Source organism: Phascolarctos cinereus, unplaced genomic scaffold (assembly GCF_003287225.1).
Source record: "Phascolarctos cinereus isolate Bilbo 61053 unplaced genomic scaffold, phaCin_HiC Scaffold_9;HRSCAF=440, whole genome shotgun sequence".
Lineage (NCBI taxonomy): Eukaryota > Metazoa > Chordata > Mammalia > Diprotodontia > Phascolarctidae > Phascolarctos > Phascolarctos cinereus.
In genome coordinates this window covers 19,948,170-19,966,921 of record NW_027556402.1, presented here as the reverse complement: position 1 = coordinate 19,966,921, position 18,752 = coordinate 19,948,170, and the positions used below count along the sequence as shown (strand labels likewise).

General features: G+C 42.0%; 1 protein-coding gene across 1 annotated transcript in view; it reads left to right on the top strand.

Moving 5' to 3' along the window:
- Nucleotides 1-489: 489 nt before the first annotated feature.
- The window catches only part of SCARB2 (scavenger receptor class B member 2), a 67,366-nt gene continuing 49,103 nt past the window's right edge, over nucleotides 490-18,752 (top strand). Inside the window, exon 1 of the mRNA XM_020988438.2 lies at nucleotides 490-1,044. Coding sequence (XP_020844097.1) covers nucleotides 928-1,044 — 117 coding nt within the window. The 5' untranslated portion in view covers nucleotides 490-927. The remainder of the gene's footprint in view (nucleotides 1,045-18,752) is intronic.

The window sequence follows — 18,752 nt, the reverse complement described above, 5'->3', positions numbered from 1 at the left end:
GACTAGATGATCTTAAGGTCCCTTCCAGCTCCAAATTTATGATTTATAGATTCTAGGATAGGGATAGAGACTGGATCAGTGATTTCCTTATTATAAGGAACTCCCAGGTGAGGAAATACCCTCTACCAATGCAGGTTGGTCCCTTCTCTGCAACGCAGCATCTTAGGACCTGTGATACTAAGTATCAAAGTAAAAGTCGTGAGGAAAGAGGCAGTGGCCAGTTGGTCTCAGCAACCCCTTTTCTCCTCCCGGAGCCACACCCACGGCTCTTTGTTCAACCCTCCCGTAGGGCTGCAGGGTCCCGGCTTGGAGCCCTCGGACGGGACAGTCGAGGGGCAGCCTGGCAGGCAGGGGTGGGCAGGGCTAACCCGCTTGTCCAGGCAGCCCTGGGCAGGTGCTCAGCCGCTCAGCCGCTCGGACGCCTCAGAAACGTCACTGCTGGGCACATGACTGCAAGCTCCGCCTCCCAGGCTCCCTCCCCGCCCGCCTCCGGCCCTCCCCCGCCGCCGCCCTAGCTGCTGGTCGCGGCACAGCCTCCGATCGCTGTCCGCCGCCCTCTTCCCGGTGTCCGCAGCGGGGCGGAAGCCAACCGGGCCAAGCCGGGCCAGGCTGCAGCGCTGGCCTGCTGCCTGCCTCCTGCGCGCCTGCTGGGAATGCCGATCACCCCCTTTCCATCTGCGCTTTTCTAGGAAACCGAAACCAAAAAGGAGGGCGTACTCGAACCCGGCCACCCCGCGGCTCACCCCCGGGGCTCCCTGAAACGCCAGCTCAGCTCTGCCAAGCTTAGCCTGCGGGGCCGAGTGAGAAAACGTAGGCGAGGTCACCACGCGGGGCCACGAGGGACCCGGAGGGCCGGGCTCCATTCAGCTCCCGGCCGCTGGGCTCGGAGGACGCAGCTCGCTGCTGGCGGCTCCCGGCGCACGGGCTATGGCCAAGTGCTGCTTCTACGCGGTGGGGACGCTGTCCTTGCTGCTGCTTGTCTGCAGTGTCACCCTGCTGGTGGCCCGGGTCTTCCAGAAAGCTGTGGACCGAGCGATTGAGCAGGTGGGTGCGACGAGGTGGGCAGGGGGAGGTGCTGTGGAGTGAAGTGATGGGCTGCTCAGAGGGGACCCCGAAAGGCGCCTCATACAGCTTCTGCCTCTGTAGGGGAGTCAATGACCCGCTGTCCCTAGGTCCTGGTGCATCCCATCCTCCCGCTGCTTCTTTAGGGGGCATGATTGTCCCTGGATCCCGGTGCCCCACTCCCTCCTGCAACTGTTACTGATGTTGCCTCCACAGAGGACGGGAGTGTCCCTCTGTCGTCCCCAGATCTTGATACACACACTCTCCCCCACATTCTCTCTCCTCCCCCCCCCTCCTGCTGTTGCTCTGCTGTGGGAGACCGGAGTGTCGCTCTGTATTCGGTGGACTCTGTCTATGGCAAGCGGCTGAGGCGTATCGGTGAAGGATAGATTGTAAGGGACGTTGCAGGGTCGCTCCTGTTCTCCCTCCCTGTCCTCTCTCGTCTTGGGGCATCATTGTAGCTAAGGGGACTCAGTGTAGCTAAGGGTAGTGGGGAGGAGGATAGAAATGTGGGTTTTGCACTTTTTCAGAAAGCTTACTCTCCTTGGAGTTTTCTCCCGGGTCTGCTAACCTATTCCTGGCCCCCGCCACCTACTACACCACTTCCCTCCCTTCCCCTCTCTCCCTGCCCCCCCTTTACAGTTACGTCAGCCTTCGTAAAACCAAAAACAACAAAGGAATGAAATCAAAACACAGCTGTAGATCGCGGTTGTTCTTGTGGCTAACAGGCCTTTCAACTTGGGGTGGGGGAAAGGCTCAAAACTCTAGTCAGTGTAGTCTTGTTTTTGTCGGCAGGGTGGGGGAAGGGTGATGGGGTGGGGAAGTGACCCGACCAGCTGAGATTCAGTCCGTATGTGGGGCTGCATAGCGCGACTCCTCCTCTTGGCCCCGGGGAAAGAGGGAGGACTTCTGTCCATTCGCCTTGCCTGTGCACTGACTGCCTGAGTTTTAACTGTTGCTATCTTTTGAAAACAATAGGCCGCTTTGATCCAATGTCCCACGTGGCTCTCCTCAAAACTTCATTTTCCTTCAAGCACAAAATTCTTAGTAATGACTCAAATGCATAATCTAGGGCAAGGGTGGGGAAGCTGCGGCCTCGAGGTCACAAGTGGCCTCTAGGTCCTCAAGTTTCAGTCCTTTGACTGAATCCAAAGGGCCGCACTTGAGGACCTAGAGGGCCACATGTTCCCTATCCCTGATCTAGGTTTACAAAACCTAGGATTTCAAACAAGATCCTAACTTTAGAATTGGAAAGGATCTTCCAGTTCATAGAGGCCAAATTCATTTTATGTAAGGCCTACTTAACTGAGGCCCAGAGGGGTTGGGACTTGTCCACTGTTGCCAATTAAGTAATTAATTGCCAGAAATGGGATTTGAACTCAGTTTTTCCTGACTTCAAGCCTAGCGTTTTCCAGTAGCCTGTACTGCCTCCAAGGTACATCGTGAAGTGGATAGCATAAGAATCTATTACCTCCAACTTGATAGATCAGAAATTACATAAGGAAACTGCCTCCTACCCAGAGCAAATCATTTACCCTACCTGAGTGTCGTTTTCTTCATTCTTCATATAAGAGTTGGGCTACATGGCCTCTGTTCTAAATCAGGGATCCCATAATTCCCTCAGAGAAGTGATATTACCAGACGGTGGTCAGGTAGATAGTAAGTGGAGTCCGGGCTTCAAATTGAGGTTCCTAACTTCCAGTTCCCAACCCTCAAAGCCTCCCTAAACCTGTTGGAGCAAGCACTTTGCTGACACATTGCACGTAGAAATTGGGGGGGGGGGTAAATTCTTAAAGAAATTTGGAAAATCTTATTTTCATTGGACCCTTTATAAATGGATTCAAGAGATGCTTGGTTGCTTTTGAGAACTATTCATGATGGGACATTTCTTGAAGCCCAGCCCCCAGATCAACTGTCCAACACTTCTATTGTGTGGCAATGTTTTCCAGCTGGTGGTGTGCATAAGCTGTGGGGGATGTCAGGCTCCAGGAGAGGGGTGCTACAGTGATAGGGAGGGTAGACAGCAGTAGCTGGGTTTAACAGTATGAGTTTAACAGTTTGCACCCTGGAGCAAAGCCATTGAGTTTGATATGCCAAAGAGACAAGGAGGAACCTGTCTTTACATACCTCCTTTTTCTCTACAAGCATCCACTTGGTTTTTTTTAATATAAATTTATTTATTTTTAGTTTTCAACATTCATTTCCACAAGTTTTTGAGTTCTAGATTTTCACCCCATCTCACCGCTCCCCCCACTCCAAGATGGCATGCATTCTGAATATCCCTTCCCCTAGTCTGTCCTCTCTTCTATCTCTCTCCCCTTCTCTTATCCCCTTCCCCTTCTATTTTCCTGTAGGGCAGGATAGACTTCTGTACCCCATTTCCTGTATTTCTTACTTCCCAGTAGCATGTGAAAACATTTTTTTAAACATATGTTTTTAACTTTAGGTTTTAAATTTTCTCTCTTCCTCCCTCCCCACCCACCCTCACTGAAAAGGCAAGCAACTCAGTATAGGTTGTACATGTGCAGTTATGCAAAACACTTCCATAGTAGATATGTTGTGAAAAACTAACTCTATTTCCCTTAATCCTATCCTGCCCTCCCATTTATTCTATTCTTTCTTTTGACCCTGTCCCTCCTCAGAAGTATTTACTTCTGATTACCCCCTTTCCCAATCTGCCCTCCTCTCTATCATTCCCCTGCTCTCTTGTCCCCTTCTCCCTCTATTTTCCTGTAGGGTAAGACAGATTTCCATACCCAATTGAATGTGTATGTTATTCCCTCCTTAAGCCAAATCCTATGAGAATAAGATTCACTCATTCCCTCTCACCTTCCCCTGCTTTCCCCTCCACTGTAAGAGACTTTTCTTTTCTTTTTTTTGTGAGATAATTTATCCCATTCTACCTCTCCCTTTCTTCTTCTCTGAGTATCATCCTCTCTCATCCCTTAATTTTATTCTCCACATATGACCCCTTAATCTTCAACTCACCCTGTGCCCTTTATCCATCTATCTATATATACATACATATAATTTTTTTCCTCCAACTACCCTAATACTGACAAAGGTCTCATGAGTTATAAATATCATCTTTCCATGCAGGAATGTAAACAGTTCAATCTTAATAAGTCTCTTATGATTTCTCTTTCCTGTTTACCTCTTCATGTTCCACTGGAGTCCTGTATTTGAAAGTCAAATTTTCTATTCAGCTCTGGTCTTTTCATCAAGAATGCTTGAAAGCCCCCTATTTCACTGAATGACCATTTTCTCTTCTGAAGGATTATACTCAGTTTTGCTGGGTAGGTGATTCTTGGTTGTAATCCTATCTCCTTTGCCCTCCAGAATATTATATTCCATGCCCTGCGATCCTTTAATGTAGAAGCTGCTAAATCTTGTGTTATCCTGATTGTGTTTCCACAGTACTTGAATTGTTTCCTTCTGGCAGCTTGTAATATTTTCTCCTTGACCTGGGAACTCTGGAATTTGGCTACAATATTCCTAGGAGTTTTCCTTTGGGGATCTCTTTCAGGAGGAGATCTGTGGATTCTTTCAATTTCTATTTTGCCCTCTGGTTCTAATATCAGGGCAGTTTTCCTTGATAATTTCTTGAAAGATGATGTCTAGGCTCTTTTTTTGATCATGGCTTTCAGATAGTCCAATAATTTTTAAATTCTCTCTCCTGATCTATTTTCCAGGTCAGTTGTTTTTCCAATGAGATATTTCACATTGTTTTCTAATTTTTCATTCTTTTGGATTTGTTTACTGTGTCTTGATTTCTCATAAAGTCACTAGCTTCCAATTGCTCTATTCTAATTTTTAAGGAAGTATTTTCTTCAGTAATCTTTTGGACTTCCTTTTCCATTTGGCCAATTTTTCTTTTTAGGGCATTTTTCTCCTCATTGGCTTTTTGGACCTCTTTTGCCATTTGGGTTAGGCTATTTTTTAAGGTGTTATTTTCTTCAGTATTTTTTGGGTCTCCTTTAGCAAGCGTTGACTTTTTTTTTTTTTTCTTGCATCACTCTCATTTCTCTTCCCAGTTTTTCCTCTACTTCCCTTACTTGCTTCTCAAAATCCCTTTTGAGCTCTTCCAAGGCCTGGGACTGATTCATATTTTTCTTGGAGGCTTTGGATGTAGGAGCTTTGACTTTGTTGTCTTCTTCTGGTTGTATATTTTGATCTTCTTTGTCACCAAAGTAAGATAATATAGTCTGACTCTTTTTGTGCTGCTTGCTCATGATCCCAGCCAATTACTTGAGTTTTAAACTCTTTGTCAAGGTACAAATCTGCTTCCAATGTGGAGAATGTACTGTCCCAAGCTTCAGGGGTTTTTATAGCTGTTTTCAGAGATACTTGTAGGGACCTGTAAATTTTCAGTTCTTCCAAGGTGGTATGATAAGGGGTGAGGTGTTTACTCTTTTCCTGGCCTGTGACCACAAGTATTCCTTTCTGTCCCGTAACTGTGAGGAGGGGTTCCTCTCTACAGCCACTACAAGTTCCACCACGCCAGCGCTCCTCCTCACCCCAGCACTGCTGCCCAGAACTGTGACCCACATCCAAACATGGGCAAAGCAAGAGATCCCTGCAATCCCTCTCTGATCAGCCACTGGATTCCCCCTCAGTCTATTGGCCGGAAGCTTGGGAAGCAGCTGCCCCCCCCCACCAGAGCCACGATCTTGGGGAATGGAGCTGAGACCCTGCCTTCCTTTCTCAGCACCCACAGAAACAAACTTTTCCCACTGACCTTCTAAGTTGTCTTTGGCATTCATGGATTGAGGAGTCTGGAAACCTCCACAGCTGCCCAAGATTCAGTCCTCTGAGGCCTGCTACAGGTTTGCTGTGGCCTGCGCTGCGCTGCACTCCCAGCACCGTGCAATATGCCTTTCCGATCAACCATCCAGGTTGTCTTGGGCTGGAAATTTGTTTCACTCTGTCTTTTTGTGGGTTCTGCTGGTTTAGAATTTGTTTAGAGTCATTTTTTATGAGTATTTGGAGGGGTTTGGGGGAGAGCTCAAGCAAGTCACTGCTTTCACTCTGCCATCTTGGCTCCACCACCCTACAAGCATCCACTTGTAATGGCAGATGTGAGTTTTAAACTCCTCCAAGGTCAATTAGTTGAGGAATCAATGTACCCAGCAAATATTCACCTAAGCTCTCTTGCAAACCCCATTACTTCCCAAAGTAGTTCATTATACTTGAGGAGCAGTCTAATGTTCGTCATCTTCTAGCAAAGCTGACATTTCCCTCTCTTTGCAACCTCTAACCATTCCTATTAGTTCTGGCCTCTGACGCTAAGAACAAACTTCATCTCTTCTACATAAAAGACTTGAAAATACTTGAAGTCAACTGTCACATCCCTCCTAAATCTTCCTCCAGCAAAATCATCCCTGGTGTTTTTAATCCCCAGTTAGTCCTTGTTCTGTTTCTAGTTCATGGGCTCTTCACCATTGTGGTCTGGATAGTCTCTAGTTTGGAACTCCTCAGAGCTACCCACAGTACTTGGGAGGTAGTCTGACCCAGGCTGAGAGCCGAGAATCGGTTATGTCCCATTTTCTGGACACACCCTCTCTAAGATCCCTTGGACTTTTCTGGTTGCTGGGTCAATTCTTAGACTCATATTGAGCTCATGGCTCTCTGACACTCCTAGAGCTTTTTCTTAAGCATTGTTATGGTGAAGGCACACCTTTCCCATCTTTGTAAAATGCTTAGGGAACTGATTGGCCCACAGTTTAGTCCCTTCTTATTCCCATGGTGTACTTATGAAGTTTTGTCCTTTTTAACCTAAGAATGAGGCTTTGCACTCATATTTATTAAATTTTCTTTTTAATTTTAACTACCCACTGAAACCTTTTCAGATCTCTGTCATCCACCATGTTAACCGTTCATCTTACCTTTCTGTCATTCACTTATTTTGTGAGCATCCCATCTATGCTTTCATCCAACTTTTTGAAAAAGATATTGAACCAGTACAAAGTGAAGGAATTCCCTAAGGTATTCCACTAAGTGCTTTGGGCCCATTTTATTACTGAGAAATGGATGACTAAGGAATAGCTTTCGTGTGACCTGATGGATGAAGTATTGAGAATCAGAAGCCTTTTGTTTTTCTTCATTCTTGGTCTCACCAATGACTCCTCAAGATGCTGAGCAGCTGTCTTAATTGTTTTATTCCTTAATTTTCCATTTACCAAATGGGCATAACATCATTTCTCCACCTACATCCGTCTCATGGGGATAGTCTAAGTATCAGTGAGGCCATTTTGGTAAAATGGTTTGATGATATTATGCATCTTTCTTTCCTCATTTTTCCTTTTACAGTCAGGCTGCCTTTCCATCATTATCTGGTACTGAGGTGCCTAAATGAAAAAAGTATAACCAGGTAACTCCAGCAGCATCCGGTGCTCAGGGTGTGAGGGTAGAGAAGAGAGGGGAGCTATAGATGGGAGAAACACTGGATCTACACCAGGGGTGGTGAACCTGCGGCCTCGAGGCCACATGTGGCCCTCTTGGGCCTCAAGTGCAGACTTTGACTGAATCCAAACTTCACACAACAAATCCCCTTAATAAAAGGATTTCTTCTGTAAAACTTGGACTCATTCCAAAGGCCACACACAAGGACCTAGAAGGCCACTTGTGAGCTCAAAGCTGCAGGTTCCCCACCCCTGATTTACACCAATGGATAGCTTCTCACTGGCCAGCTTCCAGAACGTTAAGAGGTCAGGCCCTTTTTCTAGGGTAGGTAGAGTCAAGAGTGTAAATGTCCTAAATTTCTGGGGCTAAACCCCCCCCCCCACAATGTTAATAGGCAGCTACATAGCACAGTGAGTAGAGGGCAGGGCCTAGAATCAAGAAAAACTGAGTTCAAATGTAGCCTCCAATACTTTATGAGCTGGGTGAGTACTGGACAAGTCACTTGACCAAATCACTTTAACCTTTGTCTGCCACAGTGTCCACATCTGTAAAGTGGTGATAATAATAATAGTGCTTACCTTTCCAGGTCGTTGTGAAGCTCAAACATGACAAAAGGACTTTGCAAACCTTAAAGTTCTAATATGTGTGTTAGCTGTTATTGTTGTTATTAAATGTAAGGGAAGGGGAAAAGAAACATTTTAGATACCAAATAGACATTTCCTACTTTAAAATAGAGATGTGAATATCCTTATTTGCATATTAGGAGGCTAGCAAGACAATTGACTTGCTTTTAAGGCACACCCTGCATTCATACATTTTTTCCTAGATACTCATCTTTTTATTATCTCACAAACCCTGTTTTGTGGTTTGTGGAACTGACCGAATTGAAACTGATCATCCTGGCTATAATGACACAAAAATTTACCATGTATGAAGGCATGAAAACCTCACAACCAAATGCAGAGAAGCAGAAATGTTAAATGTATCCTTTTCAGATCATAAAGCAATAAAAATCAGTCAATAAAAGGCCAGGAAAATGTTGAGGTTTAGGGTTGCTAGGACCCCAAAATCACAACATGCAGGTCCTGCCCAAAAGAATTTGACCCAAGCCTTCTTTCAGCCAAAGACAAGGTTTATTAGAACATTTGCCATATTTGCCAGACTCTCAAGGAATCTAAGCATTTGTATCTAATTTATAATTTGTATCTAATGCAAGTGGGCCAGATCTTAAGAATCTAAGCCCTTGGCTAGACTCTTTAAAGAGCACCTTAATGGAGACAAGATGGATCTTATATACGGAAGTATTGTGGGAGGGATCCAGGAGTTGCCAAATAGTTTGGAGTTACTGGAGGAGGGATCTAAGGATGATCTGGATGGTTGTGGCCACTAAGCTGGAGTGAACAGATCCCCAGGGACCTGGACCAGGTGGCAAAGGGAGAATGGAGTCTAGATAAGATTAAGGGTGGGAAGTGGCCAGGGGCAATTGGGAGGTAACAGAACAGAATTGGGAGACTGGGCATAGCCACAATGAAAGGCCAGTTGATAGAATTATAGCCTTAGGCGGCCCCCAGAGGTTTGGCCATGTGGGAAACTCCAGGGTTTTTCCTTTTTGGGTCCAGATCCCATCCACATCAGAAACATAGATCAAAAATTAATTGGAAACTAATCTAAACCTAAAAATAAGTGGGTCAAAGAACAAATCAGAAAAACAATAAATAATTTCATTAAAGAGAATGATTACAATGAAACAGCATACCAAAATTTATGGGATGCGGCCAAAGTAGTACTTAGGGGAAATTTTATATTTCTAAACTTACTTACCAGAAACTCCAGCAGCAAGAGATAGAAAGAGAAATTCCATTTAAAATAACTGCAAACAATATAAAGTACTTGGGAGTCTGCCTTCCAAGACAAACCCAGGAACCACATGAGCACAATTACAAAACACTTTTCACTCAAATAAAGTCAGATCTAAGAAACTGGAAAAATATTAATTGCTCATGGATAGGCTAAGCCAATATAATAAAAATGACAGTCCTACCTAAGTTAATTTATTTTTTCAGTGTCATACCAATCAAGCTACCAAAAATTGTTTTATAGAGTTAGAAAAAAATAATAACAATTCATCTGTAAGAAGAAAAGATCAAGAATATCAAGAAATCAATGAAAAGAAATGTGAAGGAATGTAGCCTAATAGTACCAGACCTCAAACTGTATTACAAAGTGGTAATCATCAAAACAATCTGGTGCTGGCTAAGAAACAGAGCGGAGGATCAGTGGAATAAGTTAGCTATGCAGTACACAGTAGTAAATGACCATAATAATAGTGTTTGATAAACCCAAGTTTCCAAGCTTTTAGGGTAAGAATTCACTATTTTTCAAAAAATGTTGGGAAAAATTTGGCGGACACTGGATATAGACCAATATCTCACATTGTATGCCAAGATAAGGACAAAATGTGTCCATAATCTAAATATAAAGGTGATTTGATAGCAAATTAGTGAGAATGGAAAATTTTACCTCTCTTATCTATGGATAAGGAAAGAATTTATGATCATGAGATAGAGAGAGAGAGAGAGAGAGAGAGCGCAAGCGCATTATGGGATGTAAAATGGATAATTTTGATCACAAGATGTTGAGGCTCTGGAGTTTCAGACTTATGAGTTGCTCTGGTCATATGTGTTGCCTACATGTTTGCTTCACCACCATGTACTGGAAGCTCATGTCCACCCTTCCCCTCCCACCCCTAGTCTCTGGCTATAATTGTGGATGAGTGTGCCCCTGGTTTGGGGGATATGCTTTTTAACCACTGTCCTTGCTATGCTATTTGAGTCAATGACTTTGGTAAAAAATTGAGTCTCCTGGCTGATTGTCAAGGACAAACACACTAATGGGGGCTTGTGAGCTAGTGTTACAAGGATAATCACCTCTAGAATCCTGAAAGTAGTAGGCAGTTACGGCTCTGGGGACCCAACCAATCAGCAGCAGCAAGAAATGGGCAAGTGATCCCTAGGAGGGTGTTATAATATGGCAATATTATTGTATAGTACTATATAGCAAGAAGAGTAATAATAATAGCAGTAACAAGAGGCTTGCCCAAGGTCACATAGCTAGTAAGGGGTGGAGCTAGGCTTTAAAACCAGGTCTTACTTCTGGACTCTTTTGTCTATAGCTCTTTCCTGCATACCACATTTAATCTATGTGCCATTATCACTTTTTGTTTCTTCCCAATGGAATATAAGTTCCTTGTGGGCAAGGTATGGTTTTCTTTTTGTCTTTGTATCTCTAGTACCTTGTATAATATCTGTCATATATTAAGAGTGTAATAAAGACTCATTGAATAAATAAATGAAATTTTTCTTCTAAATTCTAGGAGATAATTGTGTTCTGTGTTAATTACTATGAATATTTTTTGTTTGTTTTTGTTTTTTTTGCTTTTTGATGAGGCAATTGGGATTAAGTGACTTGCCCAGGGTGACACAGCTAGTAAGTGTTAAGTATCTGAGGCCAAATTTGAACTCAGGTCCTCCTGACTCCACAGGCTGGAACTCTATCCACTGTGCCACCTAGCTGCCCCTCTATGAATATTTTTGATTCACTCAAAAATAATCTTCTAGCTTTTTTTTCTCTAATCCTAACTTCTGACTACAATTCTTATCTCCATCCAAACTACTTTCTCTTGACAAATGGGGCAGGGTTGAGTCTAAGGATGGGAAACAGGAGGCCAAAGATGAGGGCTCCTGTGGAAGCTGATCTAATACGTTCCAAGATTTTAGTTAAATTAAGATTGGAAAACTGCACTCTGCAAATCTTGTTTTTTTCCTTTGCTTTTGCAGGTTTTTGTTTGTTGTCTCCTTTTGAAAAAAAAAGTCCTTTCTGAAAAACTCCCAATTTTGCTTCTGCTAAACTTGCGGGTTGGGGGGAGGGAAATTGATGTCTGTCCAAAGTCCAGGAAAAGCCAATGGATCTAGGGCAGAGACAGTGATGAAATATTCAGGAGGGACAGAGGCCAAGACAAGTGGGGATCTAGAGCTTCTTTCTTGCTGGGCAATCCTTTGAATGAGATGTTCAATCTGACCTTCCCAACAGTATATAACATTTTGGAGCTAGCTCTATATTGTCAGGCAAAAGACTTGGGTTCTGGTCTCAACTCAGTTATTCGACCTTGCTTAGGCAATTTCACTTCTTCAGCCATCAGTTTTATTGTTTGTAAAATGAAGACAACTTGCACTAGCTGCCTCATAGGGTTGTTGCAAAGAAAATGTTTTTTAAACCTTAAAATGCTGCATAAATATGAATTACCTATAATGTGAATGTTCCCTCAGTTCTACAGTTCTATAATCCATAACGTAGGGAGCATTATTATTTTTATTATATTGACTCATCCTATCCATGAGCAATGATTGTTTCTTCATTTATTTAGTTTTGTCTTTATTTTTGTCAATAGCAACTTCTCTGGAAAAAGAGGTAACTAGATAATACAGTGGATAGAGTTCTAGGCCTAGAGTGAGGAAGAGCTAAGTTCAAATGTAGCCTCAGACACTTACTAGCTGTGTGACCCTGGGCATGTCACTTAATTTCTGTGTGCCTCGATTTCCTCAACTGTGAAATGGGGATAATAATAGCACCTACTTCACAGAGTTGTTATAAGAACCAAACAAAATATTATTTGTGAAATGCCTGGCACATGGTAGGCACTATGTAAATGCTAATTCCCTACACCCCTAGTTGCATTGATATGGTTCTTGTTGTGTATATCTTGGTAGGCAGAGTCCCCCAAATTTTGTAGATTCTATTATTATTTTAAATGAAATTGCTCTCTCTATTTCTTCCTGCTAGGTTTTATGGGTATTATAAAGAAATGGTGATGATTTATGTGTCTTTATTTTCTATCTTACAACTTTGCTGAAGTCGTTTTCATCTTTTAAGCTGACTCTAGAGTTCTTTAAGAACAGCATCATGTCTTCTGCAAAAAGGGATAGTTTTGTTTCTTCTTAACCCGTGCTTATTCCCTCCATTTCTTTTTCCGGTCTTATTGACTATAACTGCCATTTCTAGTATCATGCCAAATAGAAGTGATGACAAAGGTCATCCTTGCTTTACCCCTGATTTTATTGTAAAGGATTCTAGTTTGTTCCCATTACATGTAATACTAGCTTTTGGTTTTAGATGTATACTATTTATCATTTTAATGAAAGGTTGATTAATTTCTATATTTTCTAGTTTTTTTAAAAATAGAAATGGGTGTAATATATTATAAAAAGCATCTTCTATATCTACTTATATTTTAAAAAGATAATATGTTTAGGTGACTTTTTAACTGGTTGAACAGCCCAATAGGAGAATATTAATTAACGGGCAAATATTAACCTAAAGGAAGATCCCCTGTGGCATGTTTTAGGCTTTGTTCTAGGACCTATTCTTTTCAACAATTTTATTTATTATTTGGATGAAGATCAAATTTACAAATGAAGGATAGGAATGAAATGAAATGTGAATGAATGAATGGAAGGGATAGCTAATATCATATGGGTTCATATAGAGGCCACCCCCTGAATGATGGCTGCACCCATAGAATGTGGTCTCTGTGAAAGGAAAAATGTATAATTGGAATTTATAAATATAAAATATTATTATATTTATACAATGCAATTATATAAATATAATCACAATTTATATTTAAAATCATGCATTAAAAATAATCACACAAGATTAATTTTGAGATATTGACTGTGAAATCATTTTTATTTTTCTTTCCATTAAATTAATTATGCCTTACTTAAAAAATAATATAGGCATGTGATAGATGCTTCAGGGCATCTCATATACTTCAGAATATTAAACACATTTTTTCATCTTGGCATGCTTGCTAACAACCCAGGATTCCTTGAGAAGTATAGGAGCAGAATTGGCAAAAACCAAATAAGGAAGAATAGGCTCAGGAACCAGTGATGAAAAGAGGGTGTAGTTCTCTTTTTTTCTTCTGTCCCTCTATCAAACAAAGAAAACATTATGGTAGCCAGAGGGGAGCCCTATGGCAGCAGACTGTGGGTATCCCAATGGAGCATATGTATGATCCCTGAGTGCTCCAGATGGCAAATCTGAGTTCCATGAAAGATTTTACAGTTGGGCTGCTTCTTTTTCTAAGTCAAGCAAGCAGAAGCCTGACAGAACAGATGGTCTTCACCAAAACTGGCTAGACTTGTCTTCAATTTCTATTAAACAAGGAAACAAAATCACTTCCTCATTAACAACTCTCTCTTTCCATTACCCATACCAGGACATAACTTTCCTTGGTTTCCTTTAATGGAATCTTTCAGTCCATTTCAATTCGGCAAACATCTATTCAGCACCTACTCTGTGCCTGGCACTGTGTTAAGTGTTGAGGAAGGTACAAAGACAAAAATGAAAATAGTCCCTTTCTTTAAAGAGCTTATAGTTTTGATTGGGGGGGGATTGAGGGAGGTGGAGGGAGGGGCTGACTGTGTACCCACAGATAAGTAAGTAGGAAATACATAAAAAGTCAAGAGCGAATTAGTAACTGCAAGAATTAGGAAAAGGTGGCATTTCAACAGAACCTGATGATAGCTGGGGATTCCTAGGAGCAGAGGTAAGGGGGAAGGGCTTTTTAGGTATGGTGCATGGTTTGATTAAAGCTACAAAGACAAGTAATAGCATGTTGTAGCCAGAGAAACATGCATTGGAGCCAGACTGTGAAGAGCTTTATAAATGTCAAACAGAGGAGTTGGTATTTTGTCTTGGCAGAAAAAGGAAGCCACTGACTCTTCTTAAGAAGAGGAGTGAACATGGAAGTGTTTTGTATGACTGCACATGTATGACTATATCAGATTGCTTGCCTTCTCGGGGAGGGAGGAGTGGAAAGAGGAAGATACAATTGGGAACTCAAATTTTAAAAAAATGAATATTAAAAATTTTTGTTTATATGTAACTGATAAAAAAAATAAAAATTAAACTTAAAAAATCTTTTGTTATGTAAAAAAAAGAAGAGAAGCTATATGGTTTAGTAGTTGGAATCATAGAATTTTGGAGCTGAAAAATATCTCAGAAATTAGTCTAGCAGCTTAACTAATCTCATCTCTTGCAGTAATCAGAGTCCAAGACAGTATCTTATTAGCACAAATATATTTGTAATGGACCCATCATTTGTCTAGTAAGATAGTACAAGTAAAAACAGTAGTTCTTGGAAAAAAAAGTAAAGGGGCAGCTTGGTGGCACAGTAGGTAGAGCTCTGACCTTGGAGTCAGGAGGACCTGAGTTCAAATGCGTCCTCAGACACTTGACACTTACTAGCTGTGTGACCCTGGGTAAGTCATTTAACCCTGATTGCCTCACCAAAAAGCAATTTTAAAAATTATATATTTCAGTTTTATATCACCTTCATTTCCAAGCCTTACCTCCCCAGACAACATATCTACCCTCCTCTCATAACAACCACAACAACAACAACAAGACAGAGAAGGGGAGAGCAGTTTCGCAAAACTAAGCAATACGGCAACCTAGATTGACAGTGTATACGCAATGTTCCAAGCCTATTGTTCCCCCCCTTTTCAAATAAAGGAGGTATATTTGATCCCCTTTTGTTTTGTTGGGGCCAACCTTGGTCATTATAATTACAGAGTTCAGTTTGAGTGTTTGTTGTCATTGTTTTCATTCCCATTGTCATAGCCATTGTGTATGTTGTTTCCTGGTTCTGCTTACTTTCCTCTGAATTAGATCATATAAATCTTTCTGTGTTTCTCTAGTATGTGTTATTTTTTATAGCACAGTAATATTCTATTCCATTGATGTACCCTAGTTTATTTAGCCATTCCTAATCAATAGGCATTTACTTTTTCCAGTTCTTTCTCCTTGGAGAAACAGCAACATAGTTCTAAAATCATAGGACCAGATACACGGAATTATGCAGCTTTGCATGCAAGAGCTTATGAACTTAAATAATGTTCTTTTAAAAAGATTTAAATTATGTATATGCTCCAAAGAGATCTAAAATTGCCAATTCTACGAGTTCAGTGGTTTGCAACCTTTTCAAGTCTGATGACCTCTTTCTGACAATGGGCATTTTCACTAGCTTCTGTTCTTTCACTAGCCTGGAATTTTCTTCCTCCTCCTCAATGTATCTTGGCCTCTCCAGCTTCCTTTCAAGTGCCAGCTAAGATCCCACCTTCTACAAGAAGTCTTCCCTAACCACCCCCCCTCACCCCAAACTAGTGTCTTTCTTCTATTGATTACTAGTTGTTTGCATATTGTCTTGTCCATTAGATCATAAGCTCCTCGAGGACAGGGACTGTCTTTTGCCTCTTTTTGTATCCCCAGTCCTTGGGACAGCGCATGGCACATAATAAATGCTTGTTGACTGACTGATTTAGGAGTGGGTCTAACACCGGTACCCTGTTAGTTCAGAATCAATGTTGGGATGAAATGAGGCACTCATGCATTGATGGATATTTTTTTAGAAAGGGAGTTTTACTCAGCGCTAAGTAAATATGCGATCAGGATATAGTGACGCTTAGCTCCTTCAGTATGGCCCTCCCTGCTCTCTATGTGGAAGCACACTGAGTCAGCTGGGCAGGGCATGGTGACTCACATGGTCTTTGGATGTCCGCTGTGTCTGTCTGAAGGGCATCAATAAACCCAACGTAGGTGGGATCTCTTATGCCCTTGACTACGCCTGTGACTAGGGAGCTACATCAGCCCAGCCACAGGCCACTGGGAAACTGCATCCAGGGAGGCACAGACTAAGCCTTGCCTCAGTCCTGGGCCATTCAAGTCTTGTTCTTGTTGCCATTTTGGAAAAATCTAACCTAACCCATGGGCAGCTAGATGGAGCACTGGGTAAAGAATACGGGGCCTGCAGTTACGAAGACTCATCTGCGTGAGTTCAGATCTGGTCTCAGACACTTACTAGCTGTATGATCCTGGGCAAGTCACTTCACCCTGTTTGTCTCCCTTTCTCATCTGTAAAATGAGCTGGAGAAGAAAATGGCAAACCACTCCAGGATCTTTGCCAAGACAACTCCACATGAGGCTGGGGGAGAGTTGGACGCAACTGAAATGACTCAACAACAACAGTGTAACCCATGTTGAGGGTGGGGGCAGGGGGAAGAGGAGAACTCCAGTAAATATTGGTCCTATCACAAATGGAAAGAGCAGCTAGACTAGACTGAGTCCGCAAGCTCCAAGCAGAAACAAAGGACCGTCTTGCAAAGTTTGAATTTCTTCTGGTAATGCTGTATGGCTTTGAGTCATAGAATACCATAATGTTTGAGCAATTAAAAATGTCGGTCGTCCAAAGGACAATGAAGTGGTTCATGGTGGGCGTGCGTAGGCTGCAACATGTTATCAGGGAAGATTTGCAGAGGAGAAATGAGGCAAGGGTCATCTTCAGGAGACAGACTGACCTCAGGAATAGAGAGCTGGCCACCGAGGCAGGAAGAAAGCAACCCAAGTCCTACTTCTGACATGTCCTGGTTGTGTAATTCTGACACGTTGTGGAACTTCTCAGAGCCTCCAGCCCATCCCTGAAGACTAGAAAATGCAAAGCAGGTGCCATTCTACATTTCATTTGAGAGTTCTTCCCAGCAGTGAGATTACAAGTCTGTATCTCCCTCTCTCTGTCTCTCTCTCTCCCTCTCTCTCTTTTCCCATTTCCCCCTCCTTCCCTCCCTCTCTCTGTCTCTCTGTATCTCTCTCCCTCTCCCCCATTTTTCCCTCCTTCCCTCCCTCTTTCTCTCTGTCTCTGTCTGTCTATTTGTGTCTGTGTCTGTGTCTCTCTCTGTCTCTGTCTCTTTTTCCCTTTATTTCTCTTTATGTCTGACCAGGGAAGGAGGTGTGGTGAGAGGAAGAAGAGATGGACAACCTGTATGTGCCATCAGTATCCTCTTAATGTCAAAAATATAGAAAAAGGCTCCTTCCTGTTGGAGTTGACCCCTTTTGAAAGATTTATAGGAGGGCAGGGAAAGGCTTATAGGATGAAAATGTATGGATGGGATCTGATCTGGACCCACAGAACAGGAGTGCCCATGTTGAAGAGATCACAGATCAATGGAAACAGTTCATATAGCTGAGATATTGAATTCTAGCCTATAGAAGATGTGTTTACTTGTTCATGGATTCATGTTTCTAGCTATATTTTCTAAGATATTTCTAAAAATCCAAAATAATTCCAATAATAAATTATCAAGAGGTCCACTATATGCTGCCAGATTTATATTCATCAGCTAGACTAGAACACCCTTCCCAGAAATATTATTTAATCAGTTGCCAAAGGTTTGTCTGACTCCATATAATCCTCTTGACAAATCCCACTTAACACTTAATATTTCCTGTTTCATGGTGAAATACAACGTCCAACAGAGCCTCCAGACAGAATCCCTTCCCTTCAACGGCTTCCTGGCCAGTTTCCATCACTCCTTAAGCAACTTTATGTTGTTATGGCCCAAGATTGATACATTGGGTTTTCAGACTTCCTCCTTGCATTGCTTCTGAGTTTCTCCTCTCAATAAAATGTCCTTTGTAGAACAGAACACATAGTTACTTTAAAGTGTTCCTTTATTTTATTAGAATGAATGGGAAACCCAAGTCAAGTCAACAAGCATTTGTTAATAAGAAGCACCTACTATGTGCTGAGACCCAGGGATACACAGAAAAATAAAAAAATAAGTTCTGCTCCCCAAGAGTTCACAGTCTAACAAGGGAAACAACATACAAACAACTATATACATAAACAGGATACATTGGAAATCATCTTGGGGGAAGGAGTCAAGATTGCAAACTTTCAGAGACAAAATATTAATGCTAATACAGTACTCTATGTTTAGGAAGCAGTCTGCCAGAGAGTTTTATTTCATTTAACATTAAATCTATATCAAAACCATTTCTGTCTTGGAAAGAAACATTCCAAACTGGCATAATCCCCCTTCCCTCCCAACATGACTGTTAAATATTATTTTAGGCAATATCTGTAGGAATATTGCACAATGAAAGGATGCCTTACACAGACATTCAAGAATTGAGCAACCATGTCTCTCTTCCCTTCCTTCAAGGAGATTGCCCCTAATAGATGGGTATTGGAATGTGGGCAAGACTACTTACCTTGATCAGGCATCTTTATCTTGGTTCAATTTCTGGTTGCCACCCTTAATCCATTCACTTAATGAAAGCCTTCCTTCACCTATCACCCTCCTTTCCAAGAATTTTGGAAAGGACTTTAGAGAAAAGTCTCACTTCTTACTACTTTTGATTTTACTAAAAATGAAGTTAATTTTAAA